At 43.0% G+C, this 25628-nt stretch overlaps 1 protein-coding gene across 6 annotated transcripts in view; it reads right to left on the bottom strand.

The window, feature by feature from the left end:
• The window catches only part of LPGAT1 (lysophosphatidylglycerol acyltransferase 1), a 135275-nt gene that overhangs the window by 69523 nt on the left and 40124 nt on the right, over positions 1 to 25628 (bottom strand). For all 6 annotated transcript variants that reach the window (XM_038397149.2, XM_038397152.2, XM_043511783.1 and 3 more), the window contains 2 exons: positions 19464 to 19582; positions 2357 to 2452 (listed from right to left, as the gene is read on the bottom strand). In XM_038397149.2, coding sequence (XP_038253077.1) covers positions 2357 to 2452; positions 19464 to 19582 — 215 coding nt within the window. The remainder of the gene's footprint in view (positions 1 to 2356; positions 2453 to 19463; positions 19583 to 25628) is intronic.

The raw sequence follows: 25628 nt of genomic DNA, 5'->3' as shown, positions 1-25628 counted from the left end.
AACACCATCCTGGTCACTATGGATATAGAAGCCCTCTACACCAACATTCCACACAAAGATGGACTACAAGCCATCAGGAACAGTATCCCCGATAATGTCACAGCTAACCTGGTGGCTGAAATTTGTGACTTTGTCCTCACCCACAACTATTTCACATTTGGGGACAATATATACCTTCAAATCAGAGGCACTGCTATGGGTACCCGCATGGCCCCATAGTAGGCCAACATTTTTATGGCTGACTGAGAACAACGCTTCCTTAGCTCTCGTCCCCTAATGCCCCTACTCTACTTGCACTACATTGATGACATCATCATCTGGACCCATGGAAAAGGCGGCCTTGAGGAATTCCACCATGATTTCAACAATTTCCATCCCACCATCAACCTCAGCCTGGACCAGTCCACACAAGAGATCCATTTCCTGGACACTACAGTACTAATAAGCGATGGTCACATAAACACCACCCTATACCGGAAACATACTGACCGCTATACTTATCTACATGCCTCTGGCTTTCATCCAGACCACACGACACGATCCACTGTCTACAGCCAAGCTCTACGATACAACCGCATTTGCTCCAACCCCTCAGACAGAGACAAACCCCTACAAGATCTCTATCAAGCATTCTTACAACTACAATACCCACCTGCTGAAGTGAAGAAACAGATTGACAGAGCCAGAAGAGTACCCAGAAGTCACCTACTACAGGACAGGCCCAACAAAGAAAATAACAGAATGCCACTAGCCGTCACCTTCAGCCTCCAACTAAAACCTCTCCAGCGCATCATCAAGGATCTACAACCTATCCTGAAAGACGATCCCTCACTCTCACAGACCTTGGGAGACAGGCCACTCCTTGCTTACAGACAGCCCCCAACCTGAAGCAAATACCCACCAGCAACCACACACCACTCAGCAAAAACCACTAACCCAGGAAACTATCCTTGCAACAAAGCCCATTGCCAACTCTGTCCACGTATCTATTCAGGGGACACCATCATAGGACCTAATCACATCAGCCACACTATCAGAGGCTTGTTCACTTGCACATCTCCAACGTGATATATGTCATCATGTGCCAGCAATGCCCCTCTGCCATGTACATTGGCCAAACCAGACAGTCTATGTAAAAGAATAAATGGACACAAATCAAACGTCAAGAATTATAACATTCAAAAACCAGTCGGAGAACACTTCAATCTCCCTGGTCGCTCGATTACAGACCTAAAAGTCGCAATACTATAACAAAAAAAGTCAAAAACAGACTCCAACGAGAGAAGTTGCAACAAAAACATCCAAAAATATCCTAAAATGTACACCCTATTAGCAAATCGGCAGCTGCCCTCTAGCATACGTTACTCAGTATTTGTCTTGTATGTGTGCTAAATGCAAGTAAATACAAGAGATAGAAAGAAAGAAAGATCGATATTTCAAAACGTGTCAGGTTCAGTTCTTCTCTCAGATGCAAGAGTACTATCATGTAACTAAAGGTCATCCACAAAGCACTATAGGCCCACCACTGGAGGTTATTTTATTATGTAATCGTGCCTGTAATTTGCTAGGCACCTCTCTAATCTCCTAACTGAAAATCTGACTTGAAATTTATATTTTTTCAAACAGATCCTCAGTCACTCCATTTTAAATACAGATTAGCCTCTTTCCTCAAAGTTACAATATCCCAGTTACCCTACACCTGTCTGCCCCCTCCCTAACCCAGACAAATAAATAAGGCGGGTGGAGAGGAAGAAGTGTGTATGTCATATTTTGCATAACTGGAATCAGATCAATGTTAGCTACCAAACCTTTTTTACATTTTCTTATTCTTGGAGGATGGTTTGCTCTGCATTTAACAAACGAAAAAGTAATACAGAAGATCTCAGTAAGCATTTATCCGTCAGCTTTTAGGATAATATAACCAACAAACAAGAGTCTCTAATGTTTACACATTATCAGTATTCCAGACCTGATTCAGCACTATATTATTCTACATTTATGGCAATGTACCTCTGTTAGACTGTAAACTCTGAAGCAAAGACTGTAATTTACTGTCTGATTGTACCATGGCCTAGCACAATGGGACTCCTACCTGGTTGAGGTCTCTATCATCATATAAATATTAAGTAATACAATTACTAAAAACGAATTAAAATATTTTAATTCATTTTATATTAGATCCATCTCTAGCAAGTACATTTCAGCACAAGGATTTCACCTTGAAATCCCCACTGCAGAAATTACACAGATAAACCCTAGCAAACCACACTGAAATTCTGGATCTAGAAAACTTAATGGAAAACAGAGCATTGACTACAAGGATAAATCAAGGCACTACCAGACATCTATTGTTTACCTGTTTTATAAAGAAGTCTCCGTGGATCAGCGATACAATCCCAAAGTTTGTATACTTAAAAATATGATCCATCAGCCACATCATCTGACGGACAACCTGAAAAAGTTTAGAAAAGGACTCGTAAGTATATACTGCATGCAAAGAATCAGACATTAGAGAGATCATCTTTTCAAAAACCAACAACAAACCCCCAAGCGAATACATAAATAACAGTATTAGCTCTTCAAAAGTGAAAAGTGGATCAGGTGCCATTTTGTTTTCTAGAAACAAATATGACCCCTCTCCTTAGAGTCAGTGTACAATTTTACCTTGCTACTCACATGGTGTAACTTTACACAGGCACACCTTATGCCCCTCTGACACTCTGTACATTGGGGGAGCGCCCTATAACCCCCATATTCATCACATATATAATTGTGATATTTCACGAAGCATGCCATGTGAGGTATCAAGGGAAAGGTTATGATCTGCTGAAAGCCACTGTTCTACCTAAATATGTGTATTATTAATGTATATACAATTTTAAGAATTGTCTTGTATGGTTTTCACTAAAATATGCTGTGGGTTTGGGAAGTGCACAGATACTAGCTCTCCAGAGACAACAACAAGGGAGGTAACCAATGCCCAGGTGGGTGTTGAACGGACATCCCCGGTCATTGTCCAGCAGAGAAGTTACAATACAATGACTCCCTCACAGGAGACACACAGGGGGTATTCACCTTGTGACTCAGCAGTGCCAATCAGACATGCCTGGACTTGTATTCTCCATGCACATGGACTAAGGGTATAAAACAGAACAGGGTGGCCACATGTTTGGCCTTTCTCCTTCCCCCACTTATGCTGCAAGCAACAAAGGCACTGAGAAGACTGAAGACTAACAGAGGAGACTGGCCCGGGTTTCAAGGGTGAAACTGCAATATCCAGTAGGGTGAGAAAAACTGCTTAACCAAGATGTTGCCCAGTCTAATAGGGTTAAGAGTCTAGCCTGGATGCATATATTTAATTTTATTTTTTGCCCATCACTTATAATCACTTAAAAATATATATTTTGTAATCAATAAATTTGTTTTACTGTTTTTCTTCACCAATGAGTTTGCCTGAAGAGCTTGGTAAATCTGCTCAAGTTTGCAAAGGCTGGTGTATATCCACTTTCCACTGATGAAGTGGTGAACCAATAAATAAACTTGCATTGCTCAAGAAAGGGTCTTGAGCAGTGCAAGACAGGTATATTCCTGAAGTATAAGGCTATGAGCTGGGGGAGGGTGGAATTTGCCTTACTCTGCGTGATTCATGAGTGGCTCTGGGAGCGTTAATGCAATCTAGCTGGGTGTGGGGCTCCACATGCGGGTGTGCTGAGTGATAGAGCCTGGAGGAGTTTGCTGCTTGTCACTAGCAAAGCACTGTGAGAGACAACCCAGAATAGTGAGTTAAGGGGACACAGTGGTCCCACAGTCCCAGGTTATACCCCAGGGATCCCATCAGAGCCTCCTTCTGACATGCCACCCCCATTTTAAATCAGATAGCTTCATCCACAAACTGTACTCAGTTTAAAGTTTAGAGAAATTATCTATTTGATATTAAATCTTCAGCGACTTTGTGTCTCCCGTAAAAAAAAAATATCAAAAATAAAATGCAAGTGGTGGGTAACAGACTTTTTAAAACAGTTATCTGACATAAAATAGTCTATCTCCAGGTGAAGAACAATTACCTACCTGTAAATATGGTTCTTTGAGATGTTGTAATCCATGTGGATCCCACTTTAGATGTGGATACATCCATGTCCATGAGATCAAAGCTTTTGAACAACAGTATCAGTTGAGCCACCCCTGTGCCACATATGCCCCGTGCCCTCCCCCCGAGGACACAAACAGGCAGAGCAGCCATAACCATACCTTAATTCCCTCACTAATTCAGAATCCCAGAGGACTCTGAAAAAGCAGGGTAAAGGGAGGGTCATGGGATCCGTATGGATGACTACATCCCAAAGAACCACACTTACTACAAAGGTTAAATAACTGTTCTTTCTTCAAGTACGTGCGCATGTGGATCCCACTCTAGGTAATTAATAAGCAGTATCCAGTCTGGAAAGTCAGACTGAAGTCCTGATTGACATTGACTAGATAACGACTGTAATACTGCCTGATGAAATCTGACATCTGATCTTGCAGCCAGGCCAAAAACATACTGTTTGACAAAGTAAGGGAATTAACTTCACAGAGCTGCCTTACAAATTTCAGACGGAGCGATGTTCCTGAAGTATACAGAAAGGGCAGCCTGTGCTCTAGTGGAGTGAACTTTAGTATCTGGAGGAAGAGATGCAGCTGACAGATGAAAGCAGATTGGAACACACTATGAAATCCATTTACGCTTCTCTGGGAGGAAATGGCTTGACCCTTTGAAGCACCAGAGGTGGCAACCAAAAGATGGAGTGTGTCTGAAAGGCTTTAGTTATATCTGTACAGCAAAAACTGTGCACAAGCTAGCCAATCTGAGCTAGCATGAATCCAGTTGATATGGGTAACAGCTGCAGCAAAGTCAGCACAGTACAGGCTACTGAGCCAAGAAGGTACTCAGGGTTCATGATGGACTTGTACTACCCATGCTGAAGCCTGCGCTGTCTTCACTGCTAGCATTACTTGTGCTAGCTTGAGTCAAGCTACTTTGGACAGGCTATCCAACGCACAGCTGTTGCTGCATAGACATAGGCTATGTCTAAGGCTAAGATTTAGTCATGGGCATTTTTAGTAAAAAGTCCTGGACAACAAACAAAAATTCATGGCCCCATGACCTGTCCATGACTTGTACTATATACCCGACTAAATTTTTGGTGTTCTAGGGGGCTCCAGGTGCACAGCTACTGCTCTCGAGAGGAGCCCCTAGGGGCGCAGATGCTGCTCTGAAGAGGGGCCTCCGGGGGGCAGGCCCTCTGGGGCACCTGCTGATGCTGGAGGAGCGACATGGGACTGCTAACGACGACGCTGGCAGGAGACGGCCCCGACCACGGCCACTGCTGCTGCAGGGAGGGGCCGGTGCAGTCCCCCCCAAACTGCTCGGGCGGCCCTGGGATCAGTCGCACCTGGCTGCGAGTCTGGCATGGAGGTCCCGGAAAGTCACAGAATCCACGACTTCTGTGACAGACTCGCAGCCTTACCTATGTCCTATTGAGATAACATAGCAAGACCCTTGAAGCAAGGGTCCAAGGTGGGGAATTTCTTCTCTCCCAAAGAGAACTGGGGTTGGGGAAGGTGGAAGGGGATAAACTAATAGACTGTGCCAGATTTTCGTTTGAATCAATATAGGGAATAAACTTGGGTAAAGTTTTAACACCGCCTTATCTCTATGGAATGTTATGGTAAAGAGGTTGGAGTTCACTGACCCTTCTGGATGACGTAATGGCAACTAAGGCAGCCACTTTGAGAATAAAGTGGTATAGAGAGCATTCAGAGAGGCCCAAAGGGGATTCCAGGAGGCTTGTAAGGACAATATTAAGATTGCACATAAAAAGGGGTTCTCTGATTGGTGAGCATTTACTATTGCTGAGATTGCGGCAAGGTGGACTTAGGCAAAACTAAGAAGTCCAGAGTGTTTTAAATCTAGAATGTGGCAGAGGATCTTTTGGTATAAGGGGCCTTCAGCATGTCATGGTTGTGTTAGGCTGCCCAAATTGAAAATCATTTCCATTTAAAGGTACAATGGAGAGTTTTCACCTTTGCAGGAAGTTCTCTGGTACTTTTAAGAAGCAGTCCATCAGTAGCACTCAATCAGCCAACATCCACAGTCAGCTACCATGACCTTGGGTGTGGATGAAATATCTGACCCTCATTCTATGATAGGTTTCAGAGGCTATGATAGTATCCCTGTAAAATCTGGAAGTGGTATGGAAGGATCAATAGACATCTTGAGGAGATGTGTTAGCCAGAATTGTGTCTGTTAATATGGAGCTGTCAGAATGAGTAATGGCTGCATCCTGTCCAATTTTTGCAAACTGCTATGGGAAAAAAAAAGGAATTGGTAGAAATGCATACACAAGAAACTTGTCTTGAGCTTGAAGAAAAGAGATGACGGAAGCAAGTATTACCATTCTGAATGGGAGATGGCATATACATTTGTTAAGTCTTCCTTATCCTGGAGAAAAAGGGATCTTCACCCTATCCCAGATCTAGGAAGTATCAGTAGAAGCATCTTCCCTGTTACTCCAGGAGGTATCCACACTATAGATCCTAGGCAAAGCACAGAAGCTACTCCTTCCTTAGCTGAAGGGACCCCGAAGAGGGACAGGGAATGGGAGTGAGGAAAAGGACTGAAATTGCAAGCAGACAATGTCCAGCACTCATCTGTCAGTTATAGAAGTCCAAGCCTAATTGGGGGTGGAGGACGGGAGTCAAGCTGGCCTCCAAAGGGAGGGTATGGGCTGGCACTTGAGTGGTTAAATGTGGATTTTGACCCATCCATCAAGCCTGTTGTCTGGAAGCAGATGAAGGCTGATGAGCAACTGAGGAAGACTATGGCCACCTCCAAGAGAACCGTGGCTTTTTCTTGGGTACTTAGAAAACCATGGTTGAAAGTAGGTATCTTTTGTCTGGAGTACCCCTGATATTTAGAGGGTTCACCCATTTGGGGTTGTGGCCTGGATACCAAATGAATAGAATGTGGCCCGGGAGTTTTTCACAGAGTATGGTGGGTCACCCATGTGTGCACTATGTCAGTCTGCCCTAGAAGGGCAAATCATCATTTTGACACGGCACTTCTCCCAGAATGCCAGAGGCCTGCAGCCACGAAGCTCTGTGCAGTGACTGTGGTAGACATCGCTCATTGTGTGACATGATCACAGGCTGTAAGAAGGAACCAAGGGACAGCTACAGCTGTTCTGGGCTTTATGCCCTTTGGTGGGGGAAGGCACACGAGCACTAATAGTACAGCAGACACTAATATTCAAAAGATTCTAATATCACAGGGAAGGCCAACCTGAGCCTGAGAAGGAGCCAGAATTTACTAATGTATATTGCCGAAGACCAAAGTAATACGTCAGCAGCCTCCCATCAGCTCCCGCCCTCCAGCAGCCCCACCAGTCAGCGCCTCCTGCCTGCTGCAATCAGCTGTTCCGCATGTGCAGGAGGCTCTGGAGAGGAAGTGGGGAGAAGTGAGGGCATGGCAGGCTCAGGGGAAGGGATGGAGTGGGGGCAGGGCCTGGGGCAGAGCAGGGGTTTGAGCAGTGAGCAACCCCCGGCACACTAGAAAGTTAACATCTGTAGCTCCAGCCACGGACATCGCCTATGCAAGGAGCCGCATATTAACCTCTGAAGAGCCACATGCAGCTCCGGAGCCAGAGGTTTGCCACCCCTGCAATATCACATGCATAAGACACATGCACACTCAGATTGGGATCCACACTGACACAAACACAAGGAATTTATTTTTTCTGATTCAGTTTCAGGAGGTGCACTGCTTTTTGCTTTCTATCCTACCCACTTAAAAATGAATGGTTTCAGAGTAGCAGCCATGTTAGTCTGTATCGGCAAAAAGAAAAGGAGGACTTGTGGCACCTTAGAGATTAACAAATTTATTTGAGCATAAGCTTTCGTGAGCTACAGCTCACTTCATCGGATGCATTCAATGATGCATCCGATGAAGTGAGCTGTAGCTCACGAAAGCTTATATTCAAATAAATTTCTTAGTCTCTAAGCCCTGGTCTACGCTAGATGATGAGGTTGAATTTAGCAGCGTTAAATCAATGTAACCCTGCACCCGCCAACATGACAAAGCCCTTTTTTTCGACTTAAAGGGCTCTTAAAATAGATTTCCTTACTCCACCCCCGACAAGGGGATTAGCACTGAAATCGGTTTTGCTGGGTCGAATTTGGGGTACTGTGGATGCAATTAGATGGTATTGGCCTCCGCGAGCTATCCCAGAGTGCTCCATTGTGACTGCTCTGTACAGCACTCTCAACTCAGATGCACTGACCAGGTAGACAGGAAAAGGCCCGCGAACTTTTGAATTTCAATTTCCTGTTTGGCCAGTGTGGCAAGCTGCAGGTGACCACGCAGAGCTCATCAGCAGAGGTGACCATGATGGGAGTCCCAGAATCGCAAAAGAGCTCCAGCATGGACCGAACGGGAGGTACGGGATTTGATCACTGTATAGGGAGAGGAATCCGTGCTATCAGAACTACGTTCCAGTTTTCGAAATGCCAAAACATTTGTGAAAATCTCCCCGGGCATGAAGGACAAAGGCCATAACAGGGACCCGAAGCACTGCCATGTGAAACTTAAGGAGCTGAGGCAAGCCTACCAGAAAACCAGAGAGGCGAACGGCCACTCCAGGTCAGAGACCAAAACATGCCACTTCTATGATGAGCTGCATGCCATTTTAGGGGGTTCAGCCACCACTACCCCAGCCGTGTTGTTTGACTCCTTCAATGGAGATGGAGGTAACACGGAAGCAGGTTTTGGGGACAAGGAAGACAATGATGAGGAGACTGTAGATCGCTCACAGCAAACAAGCAGAGAAAACAGTTTTCCCGACAGCCAGGAACTGTTTCTCACCCTGGACCTGGAGCCAGTACCCCCCAAACCCACCCAAGGCTGCCTCCCGGACCCACCAGGCGGAGAAGGGACCTCTGGTGAGTGTACCTTTTAAAATATTATACATGGTTTAAAAGCAAGCATGTTTAATGATTAATTTGCCCTGGCATTCGTGGCTCTCCTGGATATACTCCCAAAGCCTTTGCAAAAGGCTTCTGGGGAGGGCAGCCTTTTCCATCCACCACGGCAGGACACTTTACCACTCCAGGCCAGTAGCACGTACTCGGGAATCATTGTAGATCAAAGCATTGCAGTGTATGTTTGCTGGCGTTCAAACAACATCCGTTCTTTATCTCTCTGTGTTATCCTCAGGAGAGTGATATCATTCATGGTCACCTGGTGGAAATAGGGTGCTTTTCTTAAGGGGACATTCAGAGGTGCCCGTTCCTGCTGGACTGTTTGCTTATGGCTAAACAGAAATGTTCCCTGCTGATAGCCATGCGGTGGGGGGAGGCAAATTGCAACCTTGTAACGAAAGCACATGTGCTATATACGTAATGTTAACAGCAAGGTTTACTGTGAAAGAGTGTACCCAATGTTCTATAAAATGCGTCTTTTCAAATACCACTGTCCCTTTTTTTTTTCCCCCCCTCCACCAGCTGCATGCGTTTCAAGGATCACAGGATCTTCTCCTTCCCAGAAGCTAGAGAAGATTAAAAGGCGAAAAAAACGCACTCACGATGAAATGTTCTCTGAGCTCATGCTATCCTCCCACACTGACAGAGCACAGACAAATGCATGGAGGCAGACAATGTCAGAGTGCAGGAAAGCACAAAATGACCGGGAGGAGAGGTGGCGGGCTGAAGAGAGGGCTGAAGCTGAAAGGTGGCGGCAGCATGATGAGAGGATGCAGGATTCAATGCTGAGGCTGCTGGAGGATCAAACTAATATGCTCCAGCATACGGTTGAGCTGCAGGAAAGGCAGCAGGCGCACAGACTGCTGCTACACCCCCTGTGTAACCAACCGCCCTTCTCCCCAAGTTCCATAGCCTCCTCACCCAGACGCTGAAGAACATGGTGGAGGGGCCTCCAGCCACTTCACCCCAGAGGACTGCCCAAGTAACAGAAGGCTGGCATTCAATAAGTTTTAATCTTTTAAAGTGCTGTATGGCCTTGTCCTTCCCTCCTCCACCACCTCCTGGGCTACCTTGGAAATTATCTCCCTATTTGTGTGACAAATGAATAAAGGCGGGATGAATGTGAAGCAACAATGACTTTATTGCCTCTGCAAGCGGTGATCAAAGGGAGGTGGGGAGGGTGGTTAACTTACAGGGAAGTAGAGTGAACCAAGGGGCGGGGGTTTTCCATCAAGGAGAAACAAACAGAACTTTCACACTGTAGCCTGGCCAGTCATGAAACTGGTTTTCAAAGCTTCTCTGATGCGCACCACACCCTCCTGTACTCTTCTAACCGCCCTGGTGTCTGGCTGTGCATAACCAGCAGCCAGGCGATTTGCCTCAACTTCCCACCCCGCCATAAACGTCTCCCCCTTACTCTCTCAGATATTGTGGAGTGCACAGCAAGCAGTAACAACAGTGGGAATATTGGTTTAGCTGAGGTCTAACCGAGTCAGTAAACTGCGCCAGCGTGCTTTTAAACGTCCAAATGCACATTCTACCACCATTCTGCACTTGCTCAGCCTGTAATTGAACAGCTCCTGACTACTCTCCAGGCTGCCTATGTATGGCTTCATGAGCCATGGCATTAAGGGGTAGGCTGGGTCCCCAAATAAAACTATAGGCATTTCAAAATCCCCAACGGTTATTTTCTGGTCTGGGAAGAAAGTCCCTTCCTGCAGCTTTTGAAACAGACCAGAGTTCCTGAAGATGCGAGCTTCATGTACCTTTCCCAGCCATCCCATGTTGATGTTGGTCAAACGTCCCTTGTGATCCACCAGTGCTTGCAGCACTATTGAAAAGTACCCCTTGCGGTTTTAATTCCAGGTACTCGCTGGCTTGGTGCTCCGGTGCCAAGATAGGGATATGGGTTCCGTCTATGGCCCCACCACAGTTAGGGAATCCCATTGCAGCAAAGCCATCCACTATGACCTGCACATTTCCCAGGGTCACTGCACTTGATAGCAGCAGACCTTTGATTACGTTGGCTACTTGCATCACAGCAGCCCCCACAATAGATTTGCCCACTCCAAATTGATTCCTGACTCACCGGTAGCTGTCTGGCGTTGCACGCTTCCACAGGGCTATTGCCACTCGCTTCTCAACTGTGAGGGCTGCTCTCATCTTGGTATTCTTGAGCCTCAGGGCAGGGGAAAGCAAGTCACAAAGTTCCATGAAAGTGCCCTTATGCATGCGAAAGTTTCGCAGCCACTAGGAATCGTCCCAGTCCTGCAACACCATGCGGGCCCACCAGTCTGTACTTGTTTCCCGAGCCCAGAATCGGCACTCCACCGCATGAACCTGCCCCATTAGCACCACGATGCCCACATTGGCAGGGCCCATGCTTTGAGAGAAGTCTGCGTCCATGTACTCATCACTCTCGTCACCGCGCTGACATCGCCTCTCGGCCAGTTTCGCTTTGCCGGGTTCTGGTGCTGCATATACTGCTGGATAATGCGTGTGGTGTTTAACGTGCTCCTAATTGCCAAAGTGATCTGAGTGGGCTCCATGTTTGCCGTGGTATGGCATCTGCACAGAAAAAAGGCACGGAACGATTGTCTGCCGTTGCCCTGACGGAAGGAGGGGCGACTGACGACATGGCTTGCAGGGTTGGCTTACAGGGAATTAAAATCAACAAAGGGGGTGGCTTTGCAAGAAACTGAATGGCCGCCTCAAGGATAGAACTAAAAACTGGGTTTAGCAGGCCATTGATTTCACAGAGGGAGGGAGGGAGGAGAAAACGAATACAAAACAAAACTGGTCTATTTCTTGTTTTGAGCCACTTCATCTATCTTTATACATCTTGCTGGCAGCAGACTGTGCAGTACGACCACTAGCCATCGTCACCTCCTGGGTGCTCGGCAGAAGATGGTGCAGTATGACTACTGGCCATCGTCTTCTGCTAGCTGCAGATTAAAAGACAGTGCACTGCCGGTAGGACTCAATAGCCTTGAGATGAAACAAGGGAAATGACCTGGCTGAGTCACTCCCATGTTTGCCAGGCACCTGGTTAAAAGAGCACCTTGGACTACGTCAACAATGGCTACCAGTCATACTGCACTGTCTGCTGCCAAAAGGCAATAAACTGCTGCTGTGTAGCAACGCAGTACCATGTCCACCAGCACCCAGGAGACATACGGTGACGGTTAGCTGAGCGGGCTCCATGCTTGCTATGGTATGGCGTCTGCACAGGTAACTCAAGAAAAAAGGCACAAAACGATTGTCTGCCCTTGCTTTTACGGAGGGAGGGAGGGAACGGGGGCCTGACGATATGTACCCAGAACCACCCGCGACAATGTTTTAGCCCCATCAGGCACTGGGATTTCTACCCAGAATTCAAATGGGGGTGCAGAATGCGGGAACTGTGGGATACCTACCCACAGTGCAAAGCTCCGGAAGTCTACTGTTGCCTCGGTACTGTCGACACAGTCCGTCGACTGCATGCACTTAGAGCATTTGTGTGGAGACACACAATCGACTGTATAAAAACGCTTTCTACAAAACCGACTTCTATAAATTCGACCTTATTTTGTAGTGTAGACATACCCTAAGGTGCCACAAGTCGTCGTCCTCTTTGTAAAGGTGAATGAGGATGAAGTGTGAAGAAAAGTATTTCCCAGGATAAACTACAAGCCCAGATGCTTCCTATTCCACAGGGCTGACTTCATCTCACTCTGAGCAGCTCTTGAATCGTGCAATCTGATTAAATGGACTTTGATCTTGTAACAGCTGCTGTAACTGTACAGTGAAACTGGGAAAAGCAAGTCTTGAAACTTGCAGTGCAAGACAGCGGCGTATTAACGCCTAGGCCTAGGGCGGCAAATTTATAATAGCAGCCAGAGGCTGCTTCTCCTGGTGCTGGTTCATGCCCTCCCCCCCGGCCCCACCCCAATTCCACCCCTTCCTCACCCACCCCGTCCCTGCCCCTATTGGTCCCCTTCCCCAAATCCCCGCCCCAATCCCACCTCCTCTTCTGAGCGTGCCATGTTCCCCCCCTTTCCTCCCCTCCTTTGCGAAGCTGTTACGTGCCCAAGCACTGTTAGGGAGCAGGGAGAAGCAGGACCCGGAGGCGCGCTCAAGGGAGGAGGCAGAGGCGGAGCGGAGGTGAGTTGAGGGGAGGGGGCGGCAATTATTTCTGGGCCTAGGGGCAGCAAAATCATTAATCCATCACTGGTGCAAGGTAAAAAGCAGTCTCTCTTCCCAACTGCACTCTCTCAAACAGTGCTCTCTGGGATCCTTGTTTTACACAAGGAAGTATAACCAAACATATAGATACTACTCTGGTAACACCACCACTGAGTCATTTTAACTTATCCTTCTTGGCTGAACCGATAATATACTTCTATTTGTGAAATCTCGACAAGCTTCACAGTTGACACCAATTCAACTTCTCAAAACTATATAAAAGGGACAGTAATCTTGAACAGATGACCTCAGATCCGATTTCCAACAAGCAGAAACTCTGCTCTGTAAAACTTGTCTTTAAAGAGAAAACCTTGCACACCTTATATTATAAGGAATAAAGTTTAATTTCAACTGACAGGAATATTCCCTTCACAGGAGACCCACGTTTCCCTAATTCATGCAAGCAAATCTGGAACAATGTTTTCAGAAAGTGTTACAGTTAATTAGCATTTCTATTTAAATTTGAGAAGGCTAACATCAATGGGGGTTTTTTTGAATATTTTGTTTATAAACAAACAGTCCAGTATGTCATAGATTCTAACACACTGTCATTTTGCTAATATGTGCCCCTCAAGAATCCGCTGGTGAATTTTCAGAGCACTGCAGCACCCGCCCTTGCTATGTGCAGAACCTGATCTTCAGCAGTAAGTCAGACAGTTCAGAATTCTGAATTTACCTCCTCTTTTTTTAAAAAAGTGTTGTGAATGGATAGTCACCACCAAATCTATTTGATTTAACAAATGATTGGGACTCAGAAGACCTGGGTTCTATTCCTAGCTCAGCCACTAGCCTGCTGGGTGACCTTGGAAAAGCCACTTCACCTTTGAGGCTCAGTTTCCTCATCTGTGAAGTGTGGATACTAATATTTACCTCCTTTGAGAAGTGCTTTGAGATCTACTGATGAAAAGCACTATAGGAGTTAGATTAATAAATAAATAATAATAATAATTAACAATAATACCTAAAAACCTTTCTGGGACATCACCAATTTGTTAAGAACAGACAAATACCAATGGTGTGAAAGTTCTCAAAACCCAAAGGGGGGAGAGAGGGGGGGGAAGACTTTTTCAGTAGTATATTTAAAACGTAAGCTCACTTTAATAGTAGTAGTTATGCAATGATTTCTTCTGGCCATATCAATTTGTTTTACCTTTCTAGTGTTCCAGATTTCTGCTCAAAAGAAATGACCAATGCCACGCTGTACTCTCACAGTTATTAGAGATCTGATTTAAGCAATTCAAAGCATTTGATTTAGCAACTCTATTATCGATAAGCTAGACTGATTTTCCAAACAACTATTATAATTACTTATATGAATCATGCAATATTTCAACACATACTAAGATTTTACATTTTTAAAAAATGCAAACTAAAAAAGGCAAATCAATACTTAAGCTCTGGACCCAAGAGTGAAGGACTGTAGCTTGCCGTAGTTTACTCAAAACCCACAGACTTGAGAAAGCTTGGAAATTCAGACTTAAGGTTAAAAAGAAAACAATAACCAATATCAGAAAGAATGGAAACAAATAATGAAGGACTTCTAAAAAAATCTTTAATTCTGTCTCTGTTCTGTAGCACTCTGTGCACTCATCACACCTTATGTGATGGAGACATTCTGATGGAAGATTTTATAGAAACCTAATGAAGTTTGAAGCCTGTGAATATCTTTAATCCATTAAACCTACTTTATAAAGGATATCTATGGAGTCAAAGAACGTGGATGTATGTAACTTTGATTTTCTTTATATGTTATCAAGGATACTTAAGTGATTTCTCAAAAATGTAAACTATCTAAGTCTTGGTCTGATCTTTAAGAGGTTTGAAACAAGACACTATAGTTACATGTCTATGCTTAGTCTCATATTGACACAACATTTACAGAGTGCCTCTGGGGAACTGTCCCAAATAAACGGCCCTAAATGTGGTCACAGTTGGTGAAGCAATGTAAAATTTCTACAAAATTCCCAAAGGCCTTAAAGAAAGCAGGAAGTGTTCACTCTATCATTGTAAAGACAGGTACAATGCAGTTTAAATATTACAGCAGAGTAAAAACAAAATTAAAGTAGTCCAAATATATTACTTCCTTGATTTTCAGAGTAACTGGTACATTAAATGTGCTTTGTTTGTGGATGATGCAGTCTCTGGTTTTTCACTTTTTTTCTGGCCTGTGAGACAGAGGTGGAATTAAAGTTATTCTGTAAATCTTGATTGGTCATTTCCATATTTTATAATGCTGTGGAAGAGAGGGAAGGCATAACATTTAATCGTAACTTTTAATATCCAGGGCAATGTTCTTGTCATCAGAGGATGACAAAAGTTTCTGAAAAGCTTTTCCCATTATGTCACTGATAATTTTATTTTCTCTCTCTCTCTCTGGTTATATATTAGGGCTGTCGATTAATCGCAGTTAACTCACGCAATTAACTCAAAAAATTAATTGCAATTAATTGCGGCCTTAATCGCACTGTTAAACAATAGAATACCAATTGAAATTTATTAAATATTTTGGATGTTTTTCTACATTTTCCAATATATGGATTTCAGTTACAACATAAAATACGAAGTGTACAGTGCTCACTTTATATTAGTTTTTATTACAAATGTTTACACTCCAAGTATGTTAAACAGTATTTTTCAATTCACCTCATACAAGTACTGTAGTGCATTCTTTTTATTGTCAAAGTGCAACTTATAAATGCAGATTTTTTTTGTTACATCACTGCACTCAAAAACAATGTAAAACTTTAAAGTCCACTCAGTCCTACTTCTCGTTCAGCTAATCGCTAACACAAACAAGCGTGTTCACATTTGCAGGAGATAATGCTGCCTGCTTGTTATTTACAATGTCACCTGAAAGTGAGAATAGGCGTTTGCAGGGTACTTTTGTAGCCGACATTGCAAGATATTTACGAGCCAGATATGCTAAAAGCATTTGTATGCTTCGGCCACTATTCCAGAGGACATGCTTCCGTGCTGATGACACTCGTTAAAAAATGTGTTAATTAAATTTGTGACAAACTCCTTGGGGGAGAATTGTACATCCCCTGCTCTGTTTTACCCGCATTTTGTCATATATTTCATGTTATAGCAGTCTGTGATGACAACCTAGCACGTTTGTTTTCAGAACATTTTCACTGCAGATTTGACAAAACGCAAAGAAGGTACCAATGTGAAATTTTTAAAGATAGAGACATCACTCGACTGAAGGTTTAAGAATCTGAAGTGCCTTCCAAAATCTGAGGGGGACAAGATGTGGAGCATGCTTTCAGAAGTATTAAAAAAGAGTAACACTCTGATGCGTAAGCTACAGAACCTGAACCACCAAAAAAGAACATCAATCGTATCCTGGTATCATGTGACTCAAATGATGAAAATGAACATGCATCAGTCCGTACTGCTTTGGATCATTATTGAACAGAACCTGTCATTGGCAAGGACACGTCCTCTGGAATGGTGGTTGAAGCATGAAGGGACATATGAAAATGGCACATAAATATCTTGCTATGCCAGCTACAACAGTGCCATGCTGTTCTCATTTTCAGGTGACGTAAATAAGAAACAGGCAGCAGTATCTCCCGCAAATGTGAGCACGCTTGTTTGTCTGAGTGATTGACTAAACAAGTAGTAGGACTGAATGGACTTTAAGGCTCTACAGTTTTACATTGTTTTCTTTTTGAATTTCTTTATTTTTGTACATAATTCTACATTTGTAAGTTCACCTTTCATGATAAAGAGATTGCACTAATGTACTTGTAATATGAGAATTGAAAAATACTATCTTTTGTTTTTACAGTGCAAATATTTGTAATCAAAAATAAATATAAAGGGAGCAATATACACTTTGTATTCTGTGTTGTAATTGAAATCAATATATTTGAATATGTAGAAAACATCCAAAATATTTAAATAAATGATATTCTATTATTTTTTATGACCGCAATTAATTTTTTTTAATTGCTTGACACCCCTTATTTTTATATATACGTGTGTGTGTATACACAACATCTTAACTCCATCTTAATCAAATTTAAATGCTTGTGAATTTCCCTATATTATTCGGGAAAAAAAATATATATAAGAATGACTTAGTGTCAGGGTTTCCTGTGAAGGTACAAGGTGTACAGAGACGTTGGGGAAAGACTGCAAGGTATTTCTCGTGCCTCCTTCCTTCCTTCCATTGTGAAAGCTTCATTAGGCTAGTGGGGACAGAAGAGAATGTAGAGTGGATTCAATATAGTTGGAGTAGTAGTCTCTTGAAATTGCTATGTACATCTCGTTTTCTTCCTAGCCTACCCACATATGGCACCCTCTCCTGCTTACCCCTCAGACTACTCCTTCCTCATAGAACTCCCCACATTGTGATCACCAACATCTGAGCCATATGGACTTTTATGAACTCTACATAGCCCATAATTAAGGCTGCATGTCTGTCACGGATTCCGTGACTTTCCGTGACCTCCATGACTTTTGCAGCAGCTGGTGTGTCTGGCTGAGGAGCTACCCGAACACTCTGGCAGCCCCTGGGCCAGCAGCAGTTTGGGTGTGGGAGGGGGCTCAGGGCAGGGGGTTGAGTTGCAGGGCAACACTTACCTGGGCAGGCAGGGGAAGGCTCCCTGGAAGCAGCTAGCATGACCCTACAATTCCTGACCTAGGCACAGCAGCTAGGGGGCTTTGCACACTGTCCCTGCTTACAGGCATCGCCCCTGCAGCTCCCATTGTCTGCGATTCCTGGCCAATGGGAGCTACGGAACCAGAGCTTGGCAGGGGCAGTATGTGGAGCCCACCTGGCCTTCCCTTCCCCTAGGAGTTGCAGGGACACGCAGAGCTGGGTAGTGAACCTACCAGCCCCACCAGCTGGGGTCCCTATCCGTGTGTCATCAGTGGGCAACCCCCCACTCCCAAGAGCCAGCCATGGTCTCACACTGCCGCCCCCCGCCTCCTCCCCAGCACCGGCAGGGGTCCCAGGCCACCCTCCCCAGCACCCATGGCACCCCCCAGATCACCCCCCCCCCAAGCATCCACGGGCCCTGACCCAAGTTTTAGTTATGGGTAAATAGTACAAATCATGGACAGGTCACGGGCTGTGAATTTATATTTACCGTCCGTGACTTTCACTAAAAATACCAGTGGCTAAAACATAGCCTTACCCATAATGCACGTGAAAACTTTGCAATGACAAACAAAACTGCCAAAAAGGTACCAGCCCTTGCCAAGTACAACATATTAAGCCTAATTTAGAATGAGGCCAAGTAATTTTGACAACTTAAACAGGATCAATAAAGTGGTCACAAGAGATCACTTTCAATTTCTGAACTCTCATTTCTCTGAAATGCCTCATCCAATTTATTTCACACTTTTTGGGGAAAAAATTCTCTCCTGGCATAAAAACATGTCTGTGAAATTTCACATGTACTGGTTTATTTTGGGGAAAGTTGGAATGAGTTAAGTGTGGTGGCATGAAAGAGAGAGAAAAAAAAAGTAATATTTATGACTGACTGTTTGCTTCAATATTAACGATAGGAAGACTTGCCTCTTCACAATTCATGTACATTAGGCCTCATACATTTGTCTTGTAACTCATTTCTAAAGAAGTCCATATTTAAAATCTCAGAAATCTGCTCTAAATTACTGGCTGTCACATAGAAAAACAAAATCTAATACAGGGTTGGGTGAGGTTTTGTTGTGGGGCTGTTGGGGTTTTTTTTGGGTGGGGGAGGGGAAGAGAGGGGAAAATCTGGGGAAAGGAGAGTAACATACTAAAGGAAAAAGTTATTAATGGCAGATTTATATATAAAACATAAGAATGCCCATATTGGGTCAGACCAATGGTCCATGTAGCCCAGTATCCTGTCTTCCAACAGTAGATGCTTCAAGTGAATGAACAGAACAGGCAATTATCAAGTGATTCATCCCCTGCTGTCCAGTTCCAGAAATTGGCAATCAGAGGCTTAGGGACACCCTGAGCATAGTGTTGCATCCCTGACCATCTTGGCTAACAGCAAGTGATGGACCTGTTCTCTATGAATTTATCTAATTATTTTTGAACCCCGTTATATTTTTGGCCTTTACAACTTCTCCTGGCATTGAGTTCCACAGGTTGACTATGCATTGTGTGAAGTACTTCCTTTTGTTTTAAACCTGCTACCTATCAGTTTCACTGTTACATATACCTCACCAACAACTGCATACAGAGAGAATAGCCCATTTGCCCGGTGATAGCCTACCGTGCCTTTATCCTGAAGGCACATCATTAGCGTGCAGACATCTCCTGTTGCTTGATGGTTCACCAACATCATGGCTTCATCTTCTGAAACCACTTTAACATCATCTCCCCATTCGACTACTGTTAAAAGAAAAAAAAGGAAAGAGTACAGCTTTAAATCTGATCAAATTTTTAAAGCTACGAGAAGTCTTACAAATAGAAACCTACAAGCTGCAGGCCAATTTAAACTAGCACATAACACTGGACAATCATTAGATTAGCAATGCCATTTCCCTGAGCAAAACACGAACCCAATTTGTAACTTTTAATCAGCAAGCACTGTAAAAACAACTGAAATAATCTATCGGAACATGTATACACACAATAAATCTCTTTTCTTGTATCAGTCACCACACTATATTTGGGCCTTCAAAACCCACTATAAAACTTTTGACCCATCTTTCAAGTTGAGCCATCTCCCCTCATTAGATGCAGAAGTTGCCCAAAATGTCAAATTTTAGTCTCCACATTCGTTTCACCTCCATGTTTATTCATAAGAAACTGTTCTGGTTAAACAAAAAAGCCCTGTAAATTTAACATGCGTAATATCCTAAGATACATAAGCTTACCTACAATTTCTCCAAACTTAAGAAAATTATTTGTAGGAGAGAAAGTGTTGGTTCAGAGAATGAGTTGCTCAAAGAACAGGAATAATTAGTCATTATTTAGTATAGCTGAGACCAAAAATGTGTTAGTCAGCAGCTGTGGTATCCAAAATTTACAAGAACAAACAAAACTACCAGAAGAGGTCAGAAGGCAGATATTAACATTCTTGACTTGATGGTCACAATGTGACTAAACTCGGAAATGAAAGAGACAACCTCCTACAGGAGAACAGATGATGACATTTTGGTAAAAACTTAGTTCAAATGAGAGACCTTTAAACACAAAACACACACAAGCCTGTTGCCTGAGCAATGAAAGTCTGTAGTGAGTAGAATCCCTCCTCAGCTGAACGGATGGTCACTTAGATGCAAGGACCACAAGGAGAGGGAAGGCAGTAAAGAAGTTCTATTACATTCAGAAGGAAAAAGAAAAGGAGTACTTGTGGCACCTTAGAGACTAACAAATTTGAGCATAAGCTTGCTACTCTGAAAGATATGGTGTTAACTTTTGTAGGACAGAGTGATAGAATACGTCTCTCTCTCTTGTGATGTAAAAAACTGGTATGTTGGTCAGCCAAGTAAGAACTTCATGAGGTAGTGGATAAAGGTGCAAAAAACAAAAAAAAACAAAAAAAAAACAAAAAACCCAAACCTACAAAAAACAAAACAAAAAAACAAAAACCACATTATCCAGCATTTTCCTTCTGAATGGTTTCAGAGTAGCAGCCGTGTTAGTCTGTATTTGCAAAAAGAAAAGGAGTACTTCTGGCACCTTAGAGACTAACGAATTTATTTTAGCATAAGCTTTTGTGAGCTTCAGCTCACTTTATCGGATGCATCCGATGAAGTGAGCTGTAGCTCACGAAAGCTTATGCTAAAATAAATTTGTTAGTCTCTAAGGTGCCAGAAGTACTCCTTTTCTTTTCACCATATCTTTAATACAGTAATCCATGACTGCCATCAGCAACAGCTCTCTCAGCCAGCCAGAGAAGGGCTCACCACACAGGAGTCTCAGGTTTCAGAGCAACAGCCGTGTTAGTCTGTATTCGCAAAAAGAAAAGGAGGACTTGTGGCACCTTAGAGACTAACAAATTTATTAGAGCATAAGCTTTCGTGAGCTACAGCTCACTTCATCGGATGCATTTGCTCACGAAAGCTGATGCTCTAATAAATTTGTTAGTCTCTAAGGTGCCACAAGTCCTCCTTTTCTTTTTGCGAATACAGACTAACACGGCTGCTACTCTGAAACATGTCTTACAGAGATAGACTCAAGGAGCTCAGTCTTACTTGATCACAGTCAAAAACCTGTATGGGGAACAAATATTTTAAAGGGCTCTTCAGTGGCTGTAAGTTAAAGCTAGACAAATTCAGAGTGGAAATAAGGTGTGTTTATATATAATTTTTTTTTTAAACAGTGAGGGATATTAACTATTGGAACAGTTTACTAGGAGTCGTGGTGGACTCCCCATCACTGGCAATTTTTAAATCACGATAAGATGTTTTTCTAAAAGATACCCTCTAGGAATTATTTTGGGGAAGTTCTATGGCTTGTGTTATACAGGAGGTCAGAATAAATCACCACAATAGTCCCTTCTGGTCTTGGAATCTATGAATCTTCAGAAATCCAGATAGCACTGCGCTCTCAGATTTCAGGAGACATGCAGAGCTTTTGGCCATATCTAACAGCTACAATATAGTGTTGAATTGAACCTTAATACAAAAAATTAAATTCTACATCTGGACCCCAACTCAACAAATCAGATAACTGATATTGGGAGATATATTTCTGGTACCATATAACATCCTCCTGCCCTCTCTCTCCCCAGTGAGAGAAACAACAGACCCTCCTCTATTTGCTTAACACACACCTAGAAGATTCTACCTGTCCCTAACCGGCTCCTAGACCATTTGTAAATTCTCTTTCTTTAGAAAGTTTGGTCCCTCCCTGAATTAATCGTTTAAATTATAAACTGAATCCTACTTGGAGCAGATTACCTGAACCCAGAATCAGTTTACAGAGCATCTGTCATGTACCTATATAGACAAACTAACACACAGTACTGAGAGATACTATCCATATATCCGAGGTTATAGGGAAAAGATTATGATTTTAAGTTTCACATGAGAAATACCATAGTATGTGATCCTTTATGAAAGCATAATTTCAGTATGCTTTCACTATGCAGCTAATTTGACAACTCACCAATCATAACACCGCCTCAAGGCTGTGCTTCTGAAGCCTGGCCACTCTCCCTCCCCGAAAAAATACATTACGCATATGTAAAGTGCAATTTCACAGGCACCTAACTCTTACTGTGTTAAACCACTTTTTCACCAAATTGCTCAAAAAGGGGACTGCCCAACGAGGGCCTTTTCCTTGCCAAATGTCGATTTTTTAAACTACAGTCATTTCCACTGTCCAAAAAGTTGCAAGATTGATTTATTTTATTTATTTTCGGGAAATGTATAAATATGACTGGTTCTGAATGCCTATAGGGGAGCACACCTTCTGCGCAAGCTGAACTACACACCGCATGAGAAGTACTTCCTGGGAGGAGTGGTATGTATGCCTCCTTTTCATACTGTACTACTTGATCTTTGGACAATAAATTGGCTCAACTTGGTTACCTAGTCTCAAAAACATTTTTATTATTGAATTACAAGGACAGTCAACCAACTGGCTACACTTTAGACAGACTCCAAAGCTGTTCACATGGGTCTTGCATGCAGCTCAGGTGAGTTTGTTTTTGCAATTTTTTTTTTTTTAAAGGAAAATATAATGCTAAACCCTCCCAAAATTGGTAGGGACACCAATCAATGAGGGAGGTGTTGTACAGACAATACTTACAATTTTTTTAAAAAAAGTTTAATTTCAAGTTTGTGGTGTCCCTTTAAACTTCAGTGTAATACATACATAGTTCTATCATGGCAGGCACTCCTGCCCTTGTAAACTTTCAGACTGCTAGGAAAATGAGTGCATTTTTTTCTTTAAGGGATATTTGTGGTATTGCATTCACTTCTGCAAGTGGAAAAACACAGCTCAAACATCAGGTGTGTGGCAGCAAAATAAGGGGACACTGCTGTTCTTCACTATGGAAAGGCAACAGTTCAATGACAAACGTTTGTCACTTGGGGCTCTTGAACAGCAGCAAATGCTCCTCTACTAATTTTGTCCCATTGCCAAGACACATTGCATATCACAGTGATTCTGAATTTAGCAGCTCCAAAATAAATCACGTTTCTGAAAATACCAGTTCAGTAAAATGAGGGACAGATGAATACACAAGAGGGAATAAACTTGGATAAAGTTTTAACAGGTTTTGAAATCTGTGCATAGGGTTTCACCAGCCATGAGCATAGGACTCCAAAGCCATCTGGCTGGCTCCCCTGCTTATGAACAGCCAGCTCAGGACAGAGATTCCTGAAGGCATACATATCTGGGACAAAGGAGATAGGAGGTGTCTCAGAAACTCTGTTCCAAGGGCTTGATCCTGCACCATTCAAGTCTATGGGAAATTTTCCTACTTATTTGAGTGGAACCGGATCAAGCCCCTAAATCCATAAGTAAGGCTAAGATTTTTTTCACTGATATTTTTTTTAGTAAAAGTCACTGACAGGTGAAGGGCAATAAAGAAAAAAATTCCTGGAAGCCAGTGACCTGTCCCTGACTTTTACTAAAAATACCCATCAAAAAAATGGGAGCCACTAGGCAGTTGCAGGGGCCTGGTTGGGAGCTCTGGACATCTTTGGAAGTCACAAATTTCATGATTTCCACAACCTCTGTGACAAAATTGTAGCCTTACCCATAAGCACTGAGCTTCAGGCAGCTTTTGAAGCCTCTCTGCTGCTCCTTCTCCAAGCATTATGTCTTTATTATCTGAAACCGAATTATGTCAGCAATAAGTGGGGATCTGGCCCTGTTTCAGTTAAATGAGATTTCATTATACTAATTTACAGATAGCAATTCTAAATTTAGTGCTGATGAAACTTGCCAGATTAAGACTTTTGTAGACTTCTACACACAAAAAATACACACAAGCAACATGGTTAGAAGCAGAAAAAGCTTTACCTACAGCTACCTCAATTCTGACTTGGAAGGGCCATATCAGGGAGTGGAAGGGTGGTTGAGCCTCCATGTACAGGACCCCAGAGCTCCAAATTCAGATTTTGGATCTCTCAGTTTTGGATCAGAGTTTGCAAGAACTAGTACATACAACTGTTGGGAAGTGATCCTCAAGAGAAAGAATGAAGCCTCAGAGACAGCATGCCAGTAAGAAAAGGATTAAGTATAAGAAAAGAAGAAGCAAATCTATCTAAGATTCATAAGGCAAAAAGGGTCAATATTCATCCATATCCTTAGCATCAGTAATAGCACTTTCATAATCACAGTCCAAAATTAGACCACATTTTCTCAAAATCCTGCAGATTACTGAGCTTTCTACGAACAACTCTGTTTAGAGCCATTAGCATGAGAGCAATAAAAATACTTTTTTTCCAAATTTGTGGCTGAAATATTGTGCTTTGCTCTCCATTTCTGAGAACACTTTGCAACTTTATAAATCATGATTAAACACATTTGGGGAGAGAGAGAGAGAGAGAGAGAATTAAAGAGCTTTGAGAAGTACCCAATATATTCACATGTAGTGAATTCATATCAGCATAAAGATGATTTATTCATTTTTTACACTTTGGCATACCTCTTCAGACAGGAGATTCAGACATCTAGAGATTGTCTGCAAGGGATCAACTATGCGAATTAAAGCATTGCACCATTAACCAATAAGCATGAACTCATTTACATATTGGCTTTTATTTGTAACTGAACATTTGTTTAATTTTCTACTCCTGCTTTCTCACTACAGTATTAGGCTATGTCTACACTGCACAGTTTACAGCGGCAGTGGCACGGCTTTAGTGGCACAGCTGTAAGGCACACAACGTAGCCGCTCTTTGTTGGCAGGAGAGAGCTCTCCTGCTGACAAAAATAAAACCACCCTCAATGAGGGGCAGTAGCTTTGTCAGCAGGAGCATGCCTGCCACCAACAAAGCACTGTCCACACCGGCACTTTTCACTGGTAAAATTTCAGTCCTGAGGAAACATCGAAGATTATTATTTTTAAACCGACACGCAGATTTGCAGATGAGGGAAGTCTCCTAACCAGAAGCCACTACAAGGCATGCAGAGAGGAACCCAGATACAGTGCATTTCTCCCTCCTGACTGCAGTCACAGTCAGATCACAAACATTGCCTTACTAAGTCTACAAACAAAGTTACAGAGCCCAAAATAAAGAGTTCTAGGGTAGGAGGACCTTCAAAGCTCCTTCTTCCTTCAGAGGAGTGCTCTCTGTTTTGGAAGGGCGACATGTTGCCACCCCCAAGCATTCAAAAAGCATGAGTTGGGCCACAAAATCATGCGATTGGCTTGAGTTATGAGATATTTAAATAATAAATTTGGGGTTCAATTTATCTGCATCGTGGATTTTGAACCTCTAGGGTGCATTCAGGTCATGCTGTCAAGCTT

Source organism: Dermochelys coriacea, chromosome 3, assembly GCF_009764565.3.
Source record: "Dermochelys coriacea isolate rDerCor1 chromosome 3, rDerCor1.pri.v4, whole genome shotgun sequence".
Lineage (NCBI taxonomy): Eukaryota > Metazoa > Chordata > Testudines > Dermochelyidae > Dermochelys > Dermochelys coriacea.
Note: the sequence above shows the minus strand (reverse complement) of the source record. Positions and strands in the feature narration are given on the sequence as shown.